Source organism: Trichosurus vulpecula, chromosome 9 (genome assembly GCF_011100635.1).
Source record: "Trichosurus vulpecula isolate mTriVul1 chromosome 9, mTriVul1.pri, whole genome shotgun sequence".
Classification (NCBI taxonomy): domain Eukaryota; kingdom Metazoa; phylum Chordata; class Mammalia; order Diprotodontia; family Phalangeridae; genus Trichosurus; species Trichosurus vulpecula.
In genome coordinates this window covers 114,740,125-114,762,375 of record NC_050581.1, presented here as the reverse complement: position 1 = coordinate 114,762,375, position 22,251 = coordinate 114,740,125, and the positions used below count along the sequence as shown (strand labels likewise).

At 47.0% G+C, this 22,251-nt stretch overlaps 1 protein-coding gene across 1 annotated transcript in view; it reads left to right on the top strand.

The window, feature by feature from the left end:
• Positions 1 to 3,863: 3,863 nt before the first annotated feature.
• Positions 3,864 to 22,251, top strand: part of WNT9A (Wnt family member 9A) — an 83,404-nt gene continuing 65,016 nt past the window's right edge. The window contains exon 1 of the mRNA XM_036737621.1: positions 3,864 to 3,965. Within this exon, the coding sequence (XP_036593516.1) occupies positions 3,868 to 3,965 (98 nt within the window). The 5' untranslated portion in view covers positions 3,864 to 3,867. The remainder of the gene's footprint in view (positions 3,966 to 22,251) is intronic.

Genomic DNA, 22,251 nt, shown 5'->3' with positions numbered 1-22,251 from the left:
ATAGAGGGCAGAGGCACTTCTAAGAATTCCATCTCATTGGACAAATTTAATTGAGCTGAGCTGGGGATGGTGTTGGAAGGTGGGAGAGGGTAAGATATCTAATGAAGGACCGTTGCTGGGTGGGACTGTGGTAGACTGGATACAGAAGTCATAGTATCACAACTTTAGAACTGGAAGGGACCTCAGAGGTCATCTAGTCTCCTCATTTTGCAGATTAGGTAAACTGAGGCCCAAGGAGATGAAGTGACTTATCTAACGTCACACGGGTAGTAAGTGTCAGAGCTAGGATTTGAACTCAGTTCTGACGAAATCCATTGATCTTTCCCGTGTCCATAACAGAGGATGGTCCTTGGGGTTGAAGTGGAAATGGAGGCTGGCCAGAGGGGAATGGGACTGGGGACAGGCTAGGGCAGAGTTTACTCTGGGGGGAATGTAATGGCTAGTATGGCAAGAGGTGAGATGTTTTCCCTGCTGATTTTTTTAAGATAAGAAAACAGTGCCATATTGGGAAAGAAAGATCTGAGTTCAAATCCTCCCTCAGCCATTTACTACCTTTGTGACCTTGGGAAAATAATTTAGTGATTTTTTTTTTGTGCTTTAGTTTCTTTTTCTATAAAATGAGATTAGACTCTATGTATTATCCAGGATACTGCCCTTCACACTATGCTAGTAGGTTTGAGAAGTAGGGGAAACATGCTTCTACACCTCGGGCCTTGATCTTCTCCTTCTATCACTTTATTTGACATTGGTTAAGTCTTCCGGGTTTCAATAGGGTAGGCTGGACTTGGTTGTCATGACAGGCATAGGCAAAAGAGGGGTTTTAGAAGGTTTACCCTCTGCCTTAAAAATAGGGCATGACTTTTGAGATGGTGACTCCTCTGGGGAACCTCCATGCCTTCCTACCCCAGTGGTTTCTCCATAAATATTCTTTATACTACAGATTGGCCATCCACCCCACCCCCACCCCCATTCCATGAAGAGCATTTTTTTAAGGAGATTGGAATGTAGTTATGGTGCTGGCTATGGCATTTTTCAGGTTCCTGAATTTCTGAGAGCCAGGATTCTGGACCCCTGATCCCTGCTTACCCAAGAGAAGAAGAAAGGGTTTCAGACCTCAGGGAATCCCTGATTTGAGGAGGGAAACACTGCCCCTTCCTTCAAGGAGTCACCCATCTGAAGAACACAATCCCTGATCCTTAGGAAACTCCTAGTCTTTGGAAGAGCCACAGTCCCCAGGAACCTAGGTCTCCTAGTTGCTAGGCCAGGCCTTTTTCTACTCCCCTAGGCTGGACTCTGGGATGTTGTTTAAAGGGAAGGAGGATTTAGTGGGGGGAGCCCTCAGAAGCAAGGGGACATCATGAAAACACCAGGTAATTCTACAGGGTATTCACAGAGCTGTAATTTGAAATTTTTGCACCCAGGCCAAGCAACGTAAAACTCACTCAGGCATGTAACTAGTTGCTTCCTATTTTAACTGAGTGTTTTTTGTTAACAAAGTACTAAGCAGCTGAAGGACTGCAAGTGTTATTGGCACCCTCTAAATGTCAGCAACCCAGGAGAAATCCCCTGTTGCCATACCTTGGGTACAGCTCTAGAAGGAGGTTAGGAACAGGAGACCTAGAAATTAGTGTGTCTGTGTGGGTGTGTGAAAGCAGTTGACAAAGGACAAACTGTGACAACATCATAGTTTTGCTGAATACCACCACTGCTCAGTGTACCCAACAGGTGTGGCAATAGGTGCCAGTAAGGTCAATGAGTAACTCCCATTTCTATAGCTTTAAGGTTTGCAAAAGGGCAGCTAGGTGGCGTAGTGGATAATCAAGTCAGGAAGACATATCTTCATGAGTTCAAATCTGGCCTCAGACACTTACTAGCTATGTGACCCTGGGCAAGTCACTTCCCTGTTTGCCTCAGTTTCCTCATCTGTAAAATGAGCTGGAGAAGGAAGTGGCAAACCACTCCAGTATCTTTTGCCAAGAAAATCCCCAAAGAGTTGGACGTGACTGATAAGGACTGAAACAATAGCGAAGGTTTGCAAAGAGTTTTTCTCATGACTCTACAAAGTAGGTATACAAGTATTTTGATCTCCATTTTGTAAGATGAATGAAACAGAATGGGAGAAAGGAAGTGACTTGTCCAAGGGACAGAGTGAAGATCACTAGGTCCAGGGTTCCTTTTACCATCCCACTCTGCCTCACTTAATTTCTCCTTCCTTTTCCCTCTTATAGCCACATTCTATTCATCAACAATGATCCCAGGACTAGGAGGTTCTGCTCTAGCTTACTGTGTGACTTTGGGCAAGTCATCTGACCTTTCTGTGAGTATTAGCCTTATCTGTAAAGTGGGCATGCTAAGATTTTGTACTTCCTGCCTTGTGGTTATAGTATGAAATCCGAATGAGGTAAATGATTGTACCCTGGTGTGGTGGAGAGTGTGGGGGACCTGGAGTCAGATTTCTGTTCACTGACTATGTGCAAGTCAATTTTCCTCTTAAGTTGTCAGTTTCTCAATCTGTATCTTGAGGGGGTTCAAGTAGGTCACTTCCAACCTTATAATACATTATGATAAAATTATTCGACTGGGGGGAAAGCACAATCACCTGTTAGACTTTACATCCGTTGCAAGAGACAACTGGAATTTGGAAAGCAGTCACCGAATTAGAGAATGTCGGAGCTGGAAGGACCCCGGGAGATCAACGATTATTGATCGGCGATTTTCCAATTCCTTCATTTTGCAAAAGAGGTTCAGGGGTAGGGGCGGTGGGCAATGTCTACCCCAAGGTTCCACAGCTAGAACATGTCCCAGCGTCGCTCGGATCCAGGCACCCTGACTCTTTCAACCTCGCAGCATGCTGCTCTTTTCTGTCCAAGTCAGCGGTCCAGGGGCCCAGGGTCACCGTAGACACTCTGCTCCCAGCAACCCAGCAGCCTCCTCCAGCACCACTCTCTTGGCTCTGCCTGGGGGTACTCTCTTTACCCCTCCCCTTTTCCATCGGGCCCAGGCCCTGGGGGAAGGGGGGAGCCCCGGGCTCTTCTTCCTCCTCGGGTTGCCCAGCTGGGCTCTCCCCAGGCCGTGCCCTTGTGTTAGTGACGCCCGTCAGGGGTTCTGATTTCACACCCTCAGCCGCTCCTCTCAGGGCTCTCCCGAGTCCCTCCCTAGTGGTAGGCGGAGTTCCGAAGCCGCCCCCCACCCCCATCCGACCCAACCCCGGGTGCCTTGGGCCCGTGAAGGGCGGGGCCTGATTCCCCAGCCCCACCCCCCTCAGGGCCACATTCCATCTCTCCCTCCCACCGGTTCAATGAGGAGGGGCTGGCGGGCCAGCTCAGTCTCAGGCTACGCCCTCTCCCAGCTGGTCGGGTGTCCTAGGTTGGGGAACAGCCCCTGGGCTTGGCCAAGCTGGGACCCCGCCTCTCCGCTTTCCCCAGATCCTCCAGTCTTAGATTCTTTCTCTTCTCTCCCCTTCCATCCACTCAATGGCTGGAGGAGAGCAGGAGGAGCCTCCTCTTGGAGCAACAACCCCCTCGGGTCTCTTCAATGGGGGTGGGGGGTGGGGGGTGGGGGTGGAAGGCGGGACGGAAAGGCGATCGTGGGAGGGAGGGGAGGGGGGGTCGAGAAAAGCAGGCGGAGCCTTGCACTCCAGGCCGCGCCTCCTCCCAGCTGGTCTGGAGTCCCCTGGCTGGGCGCAGCCCCTGGGCCGGGCGAGTCGGGGCCCCGCCTCTCCCCCGTCCTCAGCCCCTCCCGGCTGGCTCGCTCCCTCGCTCCCCCGGCGCTCGCGGGCGCTATAAGAAGGCGGCCCCGAGCCGGGCGAGCTCTTACCGAGACCTGCGGGGGGAGCGAGATGGTCAGCCCCCGAGCCGCAGCCGCAAGATGCTGGCTGGACAAGTCCTGGTGGGCTGGCTCTCTTCCTCCTCCTTCGCGCTGATGGTGCTGTTCGGCTCCCTCCGCCCCTCGGCCGCCTACTTCGGGTAGGTGCAGTTCGGGGCTCCGGCCCCTTCTCCAAACCAGCCCCCAGCTCCCCGCCCCCAGCGCTCCCGCCTGCCCGCCTGCGAGCGAGCGAGCTAGGGAGCGATCGCCCGAGGGAGTCCGGGCCGGCCCCAGACCCCTTCTCTCTCCTTCTGTCTTCCTCTCGCCTTCACCTTCTCCGCCGCCGTCTCCCGCTCCTCCCCTTCGCCGCTGGGACTTGTCACCGGCTTCTTTTTGCGCCCCCTTCCACCCCCAACTCTCCTCTCCCGTGCTCTCTGGTTCGAGGCACGGAATTGTGCCCGGGCAGGCTGGCTAGCCTGTCTTCTACTCTTGTCCCCGGAGACCACAGGGCTGGTGGTCTTTCCTGCTCCGACTCCTCCCCACGTCCTGGTGAAACAGGGGCGCACCGGCCGTGGATTGGGGAGGTAGCATAGGAGAGCTGAGCGTCCTCTGTCTGGGAGCTGGTCCTGCAACTGCCTTGCAGGCAAATCCGCGTCCGCCCCACTCGCCCTGGGCGAGGAGAGAGTGATGGGCTTCCCTGCCGATGTGGGACAGCCAGCGCAGCCCAGGTGGGACAGCCTCCTCCCGCCCTCCCCCCCATGCAAACACCCCAAAACGTGGGAAAGACGGGTGGAGATTAACTATGCTAATGCTGAGAACTTGGGAAGTGCGAGGGAAGGAGTGAAATGGATATACTGTGCAGATCTGGAAACCATAAGTTTTGTTAGTATTTAGTTTACGCTTTCTTTCTGGTGCCTTGGAAACTATCGTGTGTGTATATGTGTGTCTGTCTTTCTGTCTTTTATAACTGGATGCAAACTCTCTCTCCCAGGGCTATATTAATAGTTAATCATCCGCGGCAGGTTGTGTTGCCTGGAGCGGTTTGTTTGTTGAGCGGTTTTGTCACAGTGCGTGTGTTTGTGTGTCCTTGTGTCTGTGTCTCCTCCTTGTCAGAGGATGAATTTCTGTGTGTGAGTGTGCTGTGTTTTTTTTTTTTTTCTCGCGGACAGTAACGGGCAAATGAGGAAGGGGGAAGTTCACCACTCTCCTCAGCCTTTTGCAAGGCTCTGGGATGCCAGCCTAAGGTCCTAGTAGTTCTCCCTGGCCTCCCTGGGGTCCTTGGCCCCAGCGCCCCTTGGGACCCTGAGTCCGACCCGGCCTCTTGGGGCGCAGCGGTTCTGGAAGGCAGGGGGCAGCGGGACGGGGAGAGGCCAATTCAGCGCGCTCCCCGTTTTCCCGGAGCGATCTGGCCCCTGTCGGACCCGAGCTCGCTTCTCGCTCTCTCTCCTTTCTAGTAGGTGTGGTTTTGTTCTGCGTTTGCTATAGACACTCTGCGGAGAAAGCTCGTGGGATGGACGGGAACTCTCTTCTGTTTGACTTTTTCCAAGCAGCCGCAGACTCCCCTCCCCCCCACCCCCAAGTTAATAAAAAAAAAAAAAGACGTACAAAATCCAGATGTTCTTTGTACTGTGCCCCAAAGGAAAAAAAAAATAACTCCAAGCTCGAAGAATTTGTTTTTTCTTGCCTCCCCCCCCCTTAGCTCCCAGGGAGGGTGTCTGTCAGATTTATCATTGATATTACACACTTCATAACCAAATAGTTCTGCCATTCCATATCCAATAGATTTCGTTTCCCACCTAGATTAAAAAAAATACTATTTGAAATTTTTGGGCTTAATCCCTCCACTCTCACTTAGCTGTGTCCCACGGCAAGTCGCCGCCCCCCTCTCCCAGCCTCAGTTTCCCCGTCTGTAAAGTTGGGGACAATTTAATCTTTGCACATATCTACCCTGTAGGGTTGTGGCGAGCAAAGGGTAGGAGAAACTAGAGATAATTATGGTAATAACTGGAGTCCGCCGCCGGACACCCCCCCCTCCCAACCACGCCCTGGGGATGGCTCTCTGTTCTTCTCCCTTTGCGCTGGCTTGGGGCTCCAGGACCTGCCACGCACTGCCCTAGCCAATCTTCGTCCCCGAAATTCCCAGACTGTCAGCTGGGAAGGACCTTAACGACCCTGATGGGGAAACTAAGATTTAGAAAGGGGAAAGGACTCGCCCAAGGTTATGCAGCAAGTGAATGGTAGAGCCAAAACTGGAACTTTGTCTCCGGAGTGCTTTCCCGGACGCCGGAGAATTTTAGAATGCGGCAGAGTTGAAGCGACCTTCCCAGCTCCCTGAGGGGCTCCTTTCTCCCAAGCCCCTCCAGCCTTTTTTTTTTTTCCAAATGAGGAAATTGAGGCCCATCTAGATTAAGTGACTTGCCCAAGGTCACTGAAGCTAAATGTCTGGTTTTAGTTCCCGACTCAGTATTGGCGTTGGAAGGGGAAGTGAATAGCTGAGTAGGGAACTCAAACCCAGGTCTCCTGATTCCCAGTCCAAGACTTGTTACCCTACACCAGGCTGCCTTACGCTTCAGGGCTGGGCAGGGCAGTTCTGCCAGCCCTGAGCTTCCTGTGGGGTGTTTACCGCTCTTTCCGCATCCCGGATCCCAGATGAATTCGTTTAAGGATTTCCACCAAAAAAAAAAAAAAAAAAGAAAGAAAGAAAGAAAAAGAGAAAAAAAGGTCAGCGTCTGTTCCCGCGGCCCGATTTCCCCTTCAACAGCAGTTTGCGGCCAACGTGTGGTTTCTGAGTGTCTGTGTGTCTGTCTTCTTTCCTTTTCTCGCTCCTTCTTCCTCCCTCCACCCTCCCTGGCTTCCCCGACTCCCCAAGTAACTGCCTTGCGCTTGGTTAGTACTCAGCTGCAGGACCCCAGTAGCTCCGCATATTGGCTGCTGCAAAGGCTCCCGCCTCCGATTTGGAGGCATCACCGCAAGTATGGGAAAGTTCCTCCTTGGGGAGAGGAATCAGACCTTCTTATCACCTGTTAGCTCTCCACTTTTAGGTGCTCTCCAGGTGAGGCTGGGGGAGGGGGGAGGTGTCAGGCCAAGTGCAGAGATAGGAGTGGAAGGATTTTGGAGTCAGGAGACGTGGATTAGAATTCCAGTACTACCTAGTGCTAGCGGTGTGACCTTGGACAAGTCATTTTCGCGTCTGTAGGCCTCATTTTCCTGAGTAAAATGAGGGAGTTCGGCTAGAATAGATTGTTTTAATTTCCCTTCCAGCTTGGATCTAGAGAGGGAGCTAGCTAGTGCTGAGGCTGCCGCCAGAGGGCTCTGCTTCCCTGCTAATCCTGGGGCTGGGCCTTGGGAGGCCCCGCTGAGGAGGCCTGCAGGTGTATCCTGTTCTCAAAGAAAATAAAATATTTTCATGGGAAACTTTTTTCCCCCCTTCTCTTTTGTGTTTTTCTTTCCCCCTCCTTTTTCTATTCCTTCCCCCTCCCCTTTTTTCTTTGGTGCAAAATCCATTCCTTATCCCACCCCTCCCCCTTACCCATTACTCAATTCAATTTGATTGTATGTCTATGTGGCTAGACCTAATTAAATAAGAATTTTTGGGAAGAACTGCTAGCATCTGGGATGAGAAAGGGAACTTAGGATGTCATAACTGGGGTGGGGAATCTTAGAGTCCAAGTGCCACTTATGATAGATGGGGAAACTGAAATTTGGACTACCTGACCTCTGAGATCCCTTCCCAGCTCCAGATCTGTGATCCAACCCCAGGGCTTCTGTCTCCAGATCCAGTGCATTTGACAGTCTCCTCTCCAGGATGACATTTCAGATGCTTTCAGAAGACTAGTTATTTACCATCTTCTCTTTTAACAGGGCCAGATCCTTTCAATGCTTCTTGACTTAGGGGAGCTGATCTGGAGGTCTGGCTTCTTTGGAGGAGCAATCAGTTTATGAACAAAGTCTCCACCGAAGCGTGGTTTGGTAGAAGGAGCCTGGCTTGGTAGTGCAGCTCTGGCTTTGAGTCTCAGCCACATACTCCCAGTGTGATTTTAGGAAAGGCACTTCCACATTTCAAATCTCACTTTGTCTGCCTGTAAAATGAGGAGTTTAGGCTAGTTGATTTCTGAGGTCCTTTATTTCTCTAATATTCCAGAAACCCAGATATTCACATCTCTTCTTGTGTCTAGCCCTGTTAAGTTCTTGGAGGTGGGGATGTATACCTGTCCTATTAGCTCCCAGTTTCATGGGGGATCCAGGATGAGCCAGTGAAAGGATTGGGGATGGGTAGGCAATATAAATGCTATATGAGATCAAATGAGGGGCCTCAAAAGACACCTAATCAAAACTTTTCATGGTTCCCTTCCATAATAAGAGAGAGGGCCATATGGCTTGGAGTAGTTGGGGGGGAGGCTTTGTGTGAAGGTGGCATTTGGAGTAGGCCTTGAAAGATGGAAATATAGGGAAGGAGCTGGGCATTTCTTTAGTGATAGAAATAGCATGCTGGACCTGGAGTCAGGAAGTCTTATCTTCTAGAGTTCGACTCTGGCCTCAGACTCTTACTAGTTGTGTGACGCTGGCTAAGTCATTTTACCCTGTTTGCTTCAGTTTCCTCATTTGTAAAATAAGCTGGAGAAGAAAATGGCAAAACACTTCAGAATCTTTGCCAAGAAAACCCAAAATGGGGGCATAAAGAATCGGACAGGACTAAAAAAACAATAGCATGAACAGAGGACTGAATATAGCCAGTACGGTGACAGCAGAGAGATAATCATAACTCATTTCTACAATGCTCTTAAGTTTTTAAAAACGGAAAATTATTTCATCTTTATACCAAGGTAAACTGAGGCAGAGGAGGGGTGATTTGGTCTTGGTAACTGAGTAAGTTTCAGAGCTAGATTTGAACTTGGATCTCCTGCTGTCTCTTCCTATCCTCTTTCTGTTTTAACACACCGACATCTGTCAGGGTCTCCAAGACATAGGAATTTCTCCAGCCTGTTGTTTATCCATTATTCGTTTAGAGATAACTTAAAAAATATTTCTATCTTCCAACCCCCCCACTTTTTTTTAAAGGAATAGTTTGACACTTACTGGAATCCCTCATCGCTCCCATTCAGCGTGAAAACAGCATGTATTTGTGCTAAAGCAGAAAAGCTGCAGTTGGACTTGGAACCAGGAGACCTGTGTTTGCCAGTTATTAGCTGTCCTTTCTACTTCATAGGCCTCAATTTTTTCCTCCATAAAATGGGGTGGGGGGTGTTGAGCTAGATGATCCTTGAGGTCCCTCCTAGCTCTCAAGTCTATGATCCTATGAACCCCTTCTGACTCCGGTGCCACCGAAATAGCTTTACATAGGCTGCTTGCTCGATACTTGCCACGATCCTGTGAGGTCAGTGCTGCTGTTATCTACATTTTACAGTTGTGAAAACTGAGGCTGAGAGAGCTTAAGTGACTTTCCCAGTGTCACACTGCTGGTGTCTGAAGTTGGATTTGAACTCCCATCTCCCTGATGCCAAGGCTGGCGCACTATCCACTGTGATGCCTAGCTGAATTTCCTATCTACTCAGTAATTGTTGTATGTGTACGTAGGACCATAAGATGTAGGGCTGCAAATGACCTCAGAGGCCGACTTACTTCCAACGCCTCTATGACCTTGGGTAAGTGACGACTTCCCTGGGCTTCCATTTCCTTCTTCAAAAAATGAGGGGGTTAGAAAATGGCTTCTGGGGTCTTTCTTAGAGAGCTCCAGGTCTTTGATCCCTTGAGCTCCTAGTCCAGTGCTCTCATGTTACAAAGACAGAAACTGAGGCACAAAGAGATTAGAAAATGGCTTCTGGGATCTTTCCTAGAGAGCTCCAGATCTTTGATCCTTTGAGCTCCTAGTCCAGTGTTCCCATTTAGCAAAGAGAGAAACTGAGGCATAAACAGGTCAAATGATCTACACGGGATCACACAGCTCATGGTTATTGGAGGTGAGATTTGAACCCTGGCCCTCTGACACCAGAGGGAGCCTACTTTTCACTCTGCCATGCTAGCTCCTAGTCTTCTATCCCAAGCCCAGCTCTGATTACAGCCCAGGCCGGGTTAAGGGTGAGGGAGATAGGGGTGGTGGTAAGGAAATACCATTAGATATAAAATAAGTTTTTTTTTTCTTACCCCCTCTTCTTCTAAGGCTTCAAACCCCCTCCCCCCCCCCCAATCCCTGTGTGCGATCTTATTCTGCTAAGCAAGGCAGCCACGGGTTCACCCTTGGTGGGGGTGGGGGGGTGGGGCTCTGCTGTTCCATCTTGCCCTATTCATGGTTAAAGGGGGAAAAAGTTGCTGATCTTTCTAATTTTTTTTTTTGTTTTTGCCGTTCTCCTTCTCCTCTCTTCCAACCCCTCCTTTTTTTCTGGCTCCAACCCGGGTCCTGCTGGGCTGCCTGGCCCATCTTGGTTTGATTACCAGGTAGGACTTTTATCTGCTGGCACCGGTGCCTGGGAAAGTTTGTTCCTATCTGTAATGGAAAGAACACTTGGTCTGGAGTCAAATGACCCTGGATTTGAATTCTGGCTCTCCTGAGTGACTTTCCCCTTTCTTGGGCCTCAGTTTCTCCACCCTTAAAATGAGAAGGGTTAGACTAAATAATGTCTAAGGCTTCTTCTAATCTTATATCTTGTAACATTGATTTTCCAGCTGGGAGGTGAGCCCTATAGGAAGGACTGAGGGAAAATGGAGACTTTGGTGGAACCCACCTTTGTGTTTCTGTGTGGCCAAGAAGCTTCAGCCCAGAGCAAGGGCGGGTGGTGGGAGCAGGGTTGCTGTTATTTATTCCTTTTGGAGGCATCTTTGGCCAGTTGTGAAGAAGCAGTTGGGAAGGGCAGCATCTGATCAGGCAAATGTTCATTAGGCGCCTACTCATTGCTCTATGCTGGAGGTAAAAAGAAGATACATGAATTCCTTAAGGGGCTTATAGTATAATCCTACAGATGTTTATTGCCTATAATCAAAGTCAGTTAGAGCTGGGAGAGATCACCAAATCTTAGCTAGTTTATGATACTTCAGAGATCCATAATTTCTTTGGAGAAGAGAGACTTTCATTTTTTATCTTGTATTCCTGGTGCCTGGCATACAGTAGGTGCTTAATAAATACTTGTTGGTTGATTACTGTGAGTGTTTCTTCCACCAACAAAAATGCAAGAGGCTTTTTTTTTATGCCTTAAGACAGGGGTTATTAACCTGGGGTCTGTGAAATTTTTAAAAAAATTGATAATTGTATTTCAAGATAATTTGTTGCAACCCTGTGTATGTATTTAAATACCTTACTTTGAGAAGGGGCCTATAAGTTTCTCCAAACTGCCGAAGGGGTACATGACACAAACAAGATTAACATGTCCTGAGAGGTAGTGTCCTATAGCAGATTTGGGGTCAGAGGACCTGGGCTTGATTCCCAGTTCCCTTTCTCAATAGTTGTGTGACCCTGGTGAATCCCTTTCCCTTTTCTGACCCCTAGATCTCTGATCTGTAAAAATAAGAGAATTCAACTCGATGAGAGAAATATTAAACACGCTGCCTACAACCCTCATGAGTGTGTCCCCAAACCTGATTAAAATATAATTGGGAATATTTAACAAAATGAATAAAATACAGTAGAATATAGATAATATTAACATGTAGTTTTCTAGGTGAAGCAAGGCGGCAAGGTGGCGCAGTGGATAGAGCACCAGCCCTGGACTCGGGAGGACCTGAGTTCAAATATGATCTCAGATAGTTCGTAGCTATGAGACCCTGTCTAAGTCACTTAACCCTGTTTACCTCAGTTTCCTCATCTGTCAAATGAGCTGGAGAGAAAAGGCAACCACTTCAGTAAATTTGCCAGGAAAACTCCAAATGGGGTCATGGAGAGTCAGGCATGACTGCAATGACTGAACAACCGCAACAAGGGGAATATGTGCCCCACAGGGATTCTTAGGTATAGTTTAGAGGCCCCTGTTTCTATCTGAGTCTCTGATACTAGTTTGGCCTAGATTATCTCACAAGTCTCTTCCAGCTCTAAATCCTATGATTCCTCCAAAGCCTAATTTTCTGAGGTGGTATATTGCCAGGGAAGAGGAGGGTGATGGCAGGGGAAAGAAAAGGCCTGTTTGACTAACTCTTTGTTGGTGAGATAAGGAAGGGGAGTAGATTTGGGATTTCATTGGTACCGAAAATCCTAATACCAATGCAGGTTGGTATGCCTTTGCAGCTCAGAATCTTGGAGCAGAGGTTCTTACCCTTCCTGGAATCCAAGACCTGGTATAGCAGAGACCCACTCAGACCACAAGTGGTGGATGATACGAGTACCCATTCAGAGACTAGTGTTTGTTAAACATTGGGACGAGGGGGCCAGGGAAGTTCATTTCTCTTGAGAAAAACAGGCTTGGGAACTGAAGTGAGTTGAATTCAGCAAATATCTTCCTGGGCCAAGGTGGGATGCAAGGTTTGGTTTCCTCAGTCTCTGACCTTAAAGAACTTAGTCTAATGGGAAGATGAGAGACTACCTAGATAAGTAAAATATATGATATCACTTGATAAATACATTAGAGAGAGGTGCAGATGAAGTCCCAGGTGAGGTCAGAGGGGAAAGGACTATTCTGGGTGGGAGATGGCAGGCAGGTTTCGTGAAGGCAAAAGCATTTGAGTTGAGTAGAAATTCAGCAGAGTAAAAGAGGAAGTTTTGGATATAGGGAGCAGTCCGAACAAATGCACGGTGGCTGGAGATATAATTGTCTAGAGCTTAGAGTGTATAGAGGAGAAAAAAAAATATGAGAAGTCTGGAAGGATAGGGTGGTGCGACATTGTGAAAGCTCTTGAAAGCCAGACTAAGGAGTTTAGGAGGTAATAGGGAGCCCCTGAAAATTTTTTGAGTAGAGGAGTGATGTGACTGGATAAGAGCAAAAGTAAAATGAATCTGGTAGTATGTGCAGGGTAGATTGGAGTAGGAAGAGGGGGAGGATGGAATGACCTAAAGAATGATAGAAATGACTCTGAAGGCCTAGCTGTCTATGGCTCATGGTCATGGGGCCCAGAGCTAAAGTCAAGATGCTATAATTGAAGTCACCAGTTTAGGTGCTGCCTCTTCTGTGAAGCCATTCCCTGATACTACCTTTCCTTCCCTTGTTGCTGTTGCTCTTTCTTTCCTCAGATTACTCTATACTTTAGAAGCTCCTTGCAGATGGGAACAGTTGCATTCTTGTCTTTCTATCCCCAGCTCCTTCCTAAAACAAAATTTATGCCAGTCCTCCCAGAAGCCAATGTGGATAAGTTACAGGGAGGCAGAGCCCCCTAATAATGAGGAAATTGTAAGAAAATGGATGTATTGACTTATTAGGTATTAAGCTCCTGGTCACCAGAGGTGCTTGAATGGAATCTAACTAAGAGCTCACTACCTAATAAGGCAACTCATTAATGAAAGCGGTCAGGACTGATTTCTACATTAGGTAGGGAGTAGGCCTCAATGGCCTCCAAAGTCCTTTAAAAGTCAGATTTGGCCATTCCTTTACTCAGGAATCCACGGTGGCTACTTATTAGAGCTTGGTATAGTGGAAAGAGCACCAGACCGAGTTTGAGGATCTGGAGCTGGATGGCAGTAGAGTTAGGTGTTTCCAGAACTGGCTGAATGACCAAACCCAACTAGCAGTGATCAGTTTTACCATGGAGAGAAACCTCTAATATAGGGATTTGTTCTTGGCTCTGTGCTCTTCAATATTTTTGCAGTGACTTCGAATGAAAGCATGGATGCTATTTGCCCATAATATGGAGGTGGAAGAGATTGGTAACACTTTGTATGGCAGGTCCCAAGAAGATGAACTAGAAGTTAGAATGTAAAGTCCATCTTTTAGGTTCAAAAAATTGATTTCCTCAAGCACAAGAAGGAGAGGCATGGCTAGGGAGCAGTTTGCCTGAAAATGATTTGGAGAATTTTTAACAGACTTCAAGCTGAATGAATTAAGAGTGAAGGGTGATGGTGATCCTATAGTAGTCTGCTTTGGCCAAACCAAATCTGGACTGCGGAGTTCACTTCTGGGCATCGTATTTTAGGAAGGATTTTGACAAGCTGGGGAATATTCAGAAGAGGTTGGCCAAGATGGTGAGGGAACTAGAGACCATGCTGGTTTAAGGAACTCTGGATATTTAGCCTGGAGAAGAGAAGACTTATGGGGGAAGGGAAGGGGGATGGGTGGTACCCGATACCTGAAGATGAGATTGATTTCGTTCTGCTCAATACCCGAGGGCAGAAATTAAAGGAGTGGTCGGAAGTTGCAGAATGGGGCAGATTTAAGGTTGAGCAGTAATCTGTCTGGGTTGGGTGCCCATGCTGCACAAGGAAAAGAGTCATGTAGGGTGGGCAGCCATAGATGGTTTGTCATCTGCATCATTAGAGGGAACACTGACATCACTGAGAACAAAGATTCATTTTCATATAACCCATGCTCTTTAGGGAGGTATGCAAGCAGAAGGCTTCTGATTAAAGATGGTATAGAGAGAGCATTCCTGTCCAGCTAGGGCTTGGACTAGATGGGACCCCCTCTGGGGTTTATTTTTCCAGCTAAGAGAATCCGAGCATCTCCCTACTCTTAAGCTTAAGTGGCACAATTGATTTCTTGGTCTGGAAAGTGGGGGTTGGTAATTCGTGCCCTACCTATCCTCACAAGGTTATTATGAAGATAAATGAAATTAATAATGCACATAAAAATTTCGCAGACTGTGTACAGTCGTGTGTGACTCTTTGTGACCCCATTTGGGGTTTTCTTGGCAGAGATCCTGCCGTGGTTTGCCATTTCCTTCTCCAGCTCATTTTATAGATGAGGAAACTGAGGCAAATAGGGTTAAGTGACTTGTCCAGGGTCACACAGCTAGTAAGAGTCTGAGGCTAAATTTTCATGAAGATGAGTCTTTCTGACTCCAAACTCTATCCGTTGTGCCACCTAACTGCCCTAAATATAAGCATCTATGTAAGTATACGTCTATACATAAACGTACACACACGTACATATGTGTTATTTTCACTCCTCTCCTGCATTCTCAATTCCAGGTAGAATATTTACTTTTTTAAAATTCTGAACTTAACAAACAACTGTAATGAGCCCTTCTATATACACGTAGAACAGAAAAAGTTCTGCATAAAATTGCAGAGTGCTGGGATGTATGGTTTTTCTAAGTGCATAATAAATGCAACAAGTTACTTTCAAAGCTGTTGGCATGGGTTATTTTCCCTGTTTTCCTCCTCATCGAATCCTGCTTCCACTTTTGGTCTTTCTCTTGCTGCTAGAGGGGTAAGTATGGGTAAATTGCTTCCCCTCCCTGGGCCCAAATGTTATCCTTTGTAAAATAAGGGGTCTTCCATTCCAGCAGCAAATCTGTGACAATCTAAGGGGGAAGATGACACCAATAGATAATTCTAGATGTGAGATTCGAATCCCAGATCTCATACTTAACTGTACGTTGTTGTTGAGCAGGTCTGTCTCTGGACCACCTCAGTTTCTCCCTTGATCAAACCAGGGATTTGGATGTGATTTGTCAGGGCCCTTCCAGCTTTAAATCTCATTTATCTTGAACACTTCTCTTACCAGCGGGTCACCCAAGGCTCACTGTGGCTTCTCCTCTGTTTCCCCTCACCTAAGGGCACCCATGAGCTGCTCAGTAAAGACATGCCCTTTGGTCTGCCTGGGTTGGGATGGGTCTGGGGGTTAGGGGAGAGGGTGTGAAGTAGTGGCCTGACTTTCCTCAGCTGTGTGAACAGATGTCCTGCCCACAGCCCCCTCAGCCTTCCTGCTGCCGGTGTGTGGGACACAGAGACAGCTGGGACTAATCTTGCCTTCCAGCCTCCTGTCCCTCTGTACATAGCTTTTTTTTGCTGCTTCTTTTCTTTTTGGCTGTCCATCTCCCCCCACCCCTTCCTCACTCTGAAGGCCCCCCTGAATTCAGGGTAAAACAGCCTTGTGGCTTCTGGAGGTGGTCCTCTTGGGTAATAACAGGAGCTGTTACTTTCAGAGCGCTTTGAGGTTTATAAAGCACTTTTATCAGACCAGTTCCATGAAGGAGGCAGCATCGATTTCATCCCCCGCCCCCACCACATCTCACAGATTTGGAGGCACCTTAGAAATGATTATGCCCAACCCCTTCATCTGACAGATGTGGAAATTGTGACCCACAGAAGATGCTTGACTTGTCCAAGGTCACAAAGCTAGTTAATAGCAGAGCCTGTTTTTAAACTTGGGCCCTCTGACATTAACTCCATTTCTCCCCCTGCTCCCCAAGTTCTATTGCTCCATTATCTCACTTTTTCTCCACTTTATAGTCTCTTCTTTTTTCATCCTACGCAGAGTGATGGGTATAGGTAGGGAAATGAGAGCCAGATGTGGTGTACTGGAAGTAACACACAAATTCTGAGTCAGAGCAGATAGTCAACACCCAGTCAACAGTATTTATTAAACATTCACTATATGCCAGGCATTATGCTAAGCTCTGGGGCCTGCAGCCATAGGCAAAAAACATGGTCCCTGCCTGCAAGAAGCTCACATTATAAGTGGGAGGGGAATAGAATATACATAACTATGGATATACTGAACATATATATATACACACATATATGTGTGTGTGTGCATGTATGTATCTATCTCTCTCTATCTCTCTCTATATATCTATATCTATATATATGAAGAGAGGGAGAGAGAGAGTAAATGGAAGGCAATTTCCTGTGAAAAGTAGGAGGCAGGGAGGGATTGATTGAGCTGAGCCTTGAAGGAAGCCAGGAGTCAGAGATGATATGGGAGAACATTCCAAGTCTGGAGGACTGTCAGAGCAACTGAGTCAGGAGGTGGAGCATCTTGAGTGAGGAACTGTAATAGAGCCAGGGTGTCTGGATCATAGAAGATGTAGAGGAAGGTCAAGTATCCAAGTCCAAGTATAGGCACTTGATCAGGTGTGTTTGTCCTAGGGCCAAGCCATCTATCTTATCTGGACCCCATCTTTTCCCTCCTCTTCAGCCTTTCTCTGTCCCCTGCTTTACAGATGAAGGCAGTTCGGCTTGCCCAAGGTCATACAGCTAGTGTGTGACAATCCAAGTCCTCTACCCAGGTCTTCTGACTACATTTAGTGTTTGTTCAACCTCAGGCCTGTTGTCTAGAAGGCAGCTCCCTGAAGTCGAGAGGGAGGGGGTGGGTCTTGGTGGTGAGAGGGTGCTGGTGGGCACAGTGCGACCTGTCTTGGAGCCCAGTAAGCCTCCTAACCCGGGTGGCCTTAGAAGGGATGAAAACTGAAGCTCCATCACTGGCTCTGAAGGGGTTTTGATTTACCAAGTGTGAACACAATGGTGGAAGTGTGCAGAGGGATTATCATCCCCCCCGCCCCAACACACATTCTTTCTGGGGGAAAAGCCTTGGGCTCAGTGGCAGGGGCCAAGATCCTGGGGGGACAGTGAGATGAGCTGATAAGGGGCAAAGAATGAGGTAGCCTCAGATCTCCAGGATAGGAAACTGATACTTGTATGGCAGGGAGGTGCTGCTCTTTTCAGGCTCTTAGGTTATGGTTAATCCATAACCCTGGGCCTCAGGATTTTTCCTTGGGTGGCTGCTCTTTGGAGAGGGAGTTGGAGATGGCATTAGGCTCATAAAATTCCAGAGGTACAAGGGCTCCTAAGATCTGGGTCATGGAATGTTGGGGTGTGTCAGGGGGGTGATAGAGCTTATTTTATCTAATCCATCCATTTTACAGGTAGGGAAACTGATCCCCAGAAAAAGTATGATTTACCCAAGGTCATCAAACTGGTTAATTGTAAAGTCCTCTCTTGAACTTGGGTCTTCTCTACTATATTCTTCTTCCCATGAGTTTCTATTTATGTTCATTAATTCAGTAGGCATTTATTAGATGCCTGCTGTGTACTGAGCATCGTGCTTATTGCTGGGGATACAAAGTCAAAAGTGAAACAATTCCTGCCCCCCTCCTCATAAATAAACTCCCCTGCCTGTTCTCAAGTAGGAACAGAGGGCACTCTAAAGAGATGTAGGAGAAGACTAGGTCCCTGCCTTTAAGAGATATGCCCTACCACATATAACTTGGATTGGGGAGGGGGAATATGGGCACAGGGAAGTGTGTAGTGAATCCCAAAGATATGGTCTAGCCCTCAGCAGTTGGGGAAGACTTCCCAAAGGACCATGGCCCTTGAGCTGGGCCTTGAAGTGGGGGAGGGGTATCCTAGGCAGGGTGGGCAAAAAATCAGAATGTGTTCAGGGGACATTGAAGAGTCCAGTTTGACAAGAGTGATGGCAGCTACATGTAGGTAAATTGTGGTAGGTAAAGATGGAAAGGAGTCTTGAGCCAGATGAGGTGTGTTGGAAATAACACTGGTCTTCAGAGCCAGACTCAAGTGCAGGCTTTTACTCAACCAGGTATGTGGGATCTAGCTCATGTTATATTTTCCATGTGTATGACTTTGGGCAAGGTCACTTCCCATGTCTGAGCCTCAGTGTCCTCATCTGTAGAAACAGGGACAGTGATCTTTGAATTACAGCCCTCACAAGTCTTTTGTAAGGAAGGTGTTTTGGAAACCTGAGATCGTTCTAGAAATGGGAAGACTTTGAATCCCAGGTTAAGAAGAAATTACTTTATCCTGTGGGTAGTATAGAGTGCAAAGAAGGATCGACACAGAGAAGGTAGTAGTTTTTTTTGGGAAAGAGGATCTGCTATTAGGTCATTCTTCATTGTCCCCAACTCTCTCTGACCCATTCTCTGAGCTGTTGGTTACAGGTGAGGACAACCGTGATGGGGACGAGGCTTGAGACCATGACATAGAATGACTGGTTAAAGGAACTTGGGATGGTTATTACGTAGCCTGAAGAGAAGAAAACTGGATAGGACCTAATCACGTCTTCAAGCATTAGAAGTCTGTCCTGTGGAAGAAAGATTAGACTTGTTCTGTTTGGTTTCCATAGGGCAGAGCAGTGGAAAGGGATTGGAAGTCACAGAGAAGCAGTTATTGGCTCAATGGAAGGAAAACATTCTTAACAATCAGAGGGTGCCAAAAGTGGAAAGGGATGCCATGTGAGGTAGGAGGTGCCCTGTCAATGGAAGCCTCCAAACAGGAGCTCGATGATTCTTTGTTGAGGTTGCTATACCTGGGATTTCTGCTGTGAGCCATGGGATGGACCAAGTGGTCTTAAACATGTTGTCTCATTCTGAGATTCTATTCCCCATTTTATCTGGGCTAGAAAGTGTGTCTCATCTATAAAATAGCCAGTCAAGAAGCAGTTACTGTGTACCAGGCAGTGGGCTAACCACTGGGGATACAAAGAAAGGCAAAAAATGGTCTGTTCTCAGTGAGTCTTTTTTTTTTTCAGTTGTGCCCCCTTTTGGAGTTTACTTGGCAAAGGTGCTGGAGTAGTTTGCCATCTGCTTCTCCAGCTCATTTTACAGATGAGGAAACTGAGGCAAACAGGATTAAGTCACTTGCCCAGGGTCACACAGCTGGTAAATGTCGGAGGCAGGATTTGAACTCAGGAAGATGAGTCTAGGCCACGGTGCCACCTAACTGCTCCCATTTTCAAGGAGCTCACAGTCTAATGGTGGAGGCAACATACATACAAACAACTCTGTATAAACAAGCTATACATAAAGATAAACAGGAACTAGTCAAGAGGGGTTAAGAAAGGCCTCCTGTGGAAGGCTGTCCTGTCTCTCTTATAAAGCTGTTATAAAGATTGAATAAAAATGTATATAAAGTGCTTTATCAGGTCTTTTTTGGGGGTCCTGAGCTTCTGGTAAGGAAATTCCTGCCTCCTCTCCCCCCACTACCAATGACTATATGTGACTTGCAGGGTAAGAGAGTTGTCTGGGTCACTGAGAGCTTGTGTGCTGCTGGCGGTCACACAGCCAGTCTGTGTCTGTGTCTGAGGTGGGGCTTGAACTTAGGTCATCCCTACTCCAAGGCTGAGCCTCTACACCATACCGCCTCTAAGAGGCCATTGAGTGCACTTAACAGATGAGGAAACTGAGGCAAAGAACATTTAAGTGACTTGCTCATGGTCATATAAATAATAAATGTCGGAGGAGGGATTTGAACCCAGGGACCCCCTGATAACCGCATGTATTACACCATGCTGCCTAATAATAACCATTATAATGTTGCCTGGTAAATTGTCAGGGTAGTAGTCTTTACTGGCCATTAGAGATACACAGCCGCTCTCTCTTGATTTCTTTAGTAAAACAGTGCATATAAAATCATCATCAGGAGATTTCAGTCAGTGTCCTGGTTTTGTGTTTAGACTCATTACAAATCTTTAGAAAAGTCATTTTTTCTTCTTTTGAGTGAAGGGATTTGAATTCTGTCTCTATGACGCCTTCCAGCTTTGATCAGGCCCCTTTCTGGCACCCTATTCATGTGTGTGTGTGTGTGTGTGTGTGTGTGTGTGTGTGTGTGTACACATTTACTTATATATGATCTATTTATCTATATCAGTTCTCTGTACTCCTCCCCTCCTGTTGGACTGTAAACTTCTTGCAAACAGGGTCTGTGACTCTTCTGTATCCTGAGGTCAGGGTCCTGCATGTAATAGATGTTTCATAAATGTTGAAATTACGTGAAAGCCCTTGAGAGTCTGCTAGGTCAGCACCCATTTTATTAAATGCCTATTAAGTGTATAAGACCTATCAATTCTGACTCCATGGCAGCTTATCAGTTCTCTCTAATCCCACGGGACCTCAGTAGCAATTATCTGGACTATTAAAACAGCCTCCCGTCTGGACCTCTGCCTCTATTCTCCCTCCCCTTCAGTTTAGCCTTCATAAACTACCCTTATCTATGCATAGATCTGGGCAAGTCACTTCTCTGCCAAAAAAACGAAAAGACAAACGACCCCCTCTCCCCCCACCCCACTCCCCACCTTTATTAGGAGGCTCTTTATTGCCTCCTCAATATTCTAATTCCTTTGCCTGACATTGGAATATTTCCACAAGCTACCAGCTGTTGCCACCCCACCTTTCAAGCTTGATCCTAGGTGCTCAAGGTACTGGACAGTTCTCTTGGTCTGGAACATGCCCTCTACTTCCTCGTGTCCGTTCCTTTGCTCATTGCTGTCACCTGCAATCAGTGTTGAATCCAGGCTTTCCTCGTGTCTTACTTCTTTGTATATGTGTGCTTTTCAGATGTATTAAACAACAACAAAAGAATACCTTCAAGAAAAAAGAAAGGGCAGCTAGGTGGTGCAGCGGATAGAGCTCCAGCCCTTGACTTAGGAGGACCTGAGTTCAAATCCAGCCTGAGATAATTACCAGCTGTGTGAACCTGGAAAAGTCACTTAACCCTGTTTGCCTCAGTTTCCTCATCTGGAAAATGAGCTGGAGAAGGAAATGGCAAACCATCCAGTATCAATGCCAGGAAAACCCCAAATGGGGTCATGCGGAGTTAGATACAATTGAAATGACTAAATAACAATAGAAATCACTATATTCAGTGATGCTGTATATAATATATAAAATATAGTCATATTTTAAAAAGTTCTTTGCCTCTTAAATTCCCATTTGTCTCTTAAAGTCCAACAAAAACGCCATCTTCTTCCTTTTACTAGGCTGGTAAAAACTTTCTCCCTCCGATCTTGGTGCAAGTGTTTAACAAATAGAGCTGTTCCCAAGGTGGAATGGATTGCCTTGGAGAGGAGTGAGTTCTCCATCAATGGAAGAGTTGGAGTGGAAACTATGTAACTATTCATCTGGGTGCTGGAAGTGGTAGCAGGCTTGGGTGTGGATGGGTGGCAGGACACCTTTGGATGCTGATCAGAGAAGGACAGAAGTGATGAGCAGTATCAGTGAGCTGAAGTGTGTGTGTGTGTGTGTGTGTGTGTGTGTGTGTGTGGACGTGGGCAAGGATAGAGAATGGGGGATGGGAATGGATGTGGTTTGTCATAAGGCTCACCTCAGGGCTTCCACCACAGACTAAACACATTGTCAGAAAACCTTGGCCAAAATGGAGGCTTTATCGACAAAAGGAAGCAGCTCAATGTGACCCTTTTATTATTTAAGATTAAAATTCTTCTTTAAATATCGAACATTTATTTTTTTTTCTCCCTCCCATCTGTCCCCTCCCTACATTGAGGGGGGAAAAAATAAAGAAAAACAGAACCCTTGATAAGAAAAAACAAAACACGGGGCAGCTAGGTAGTGCAGTAAGTTGAGCACCATCTCTGGAGTCAGGAGGACCTGAGTTCAAATCTGACCTCAGACACTTGACACGCTAGATGTGTGACCTTGGGCAAGTTACTTAACCCCAATTGCTGTGCCTTCCCCCCTCAAAAAAAAAAGAAAGAAAAAAAACAAAGCAAAAAACCAACCCTGGATAGTGAAGTAAAATCCGACATTGGTCATGTCAAAAAAATGTGTGTCCCATTCTGTACCCTGAGTCCCTCTTCTTCCTTCTGAAATCAAATTTGATCACTGCCTTTATTTCAGTCT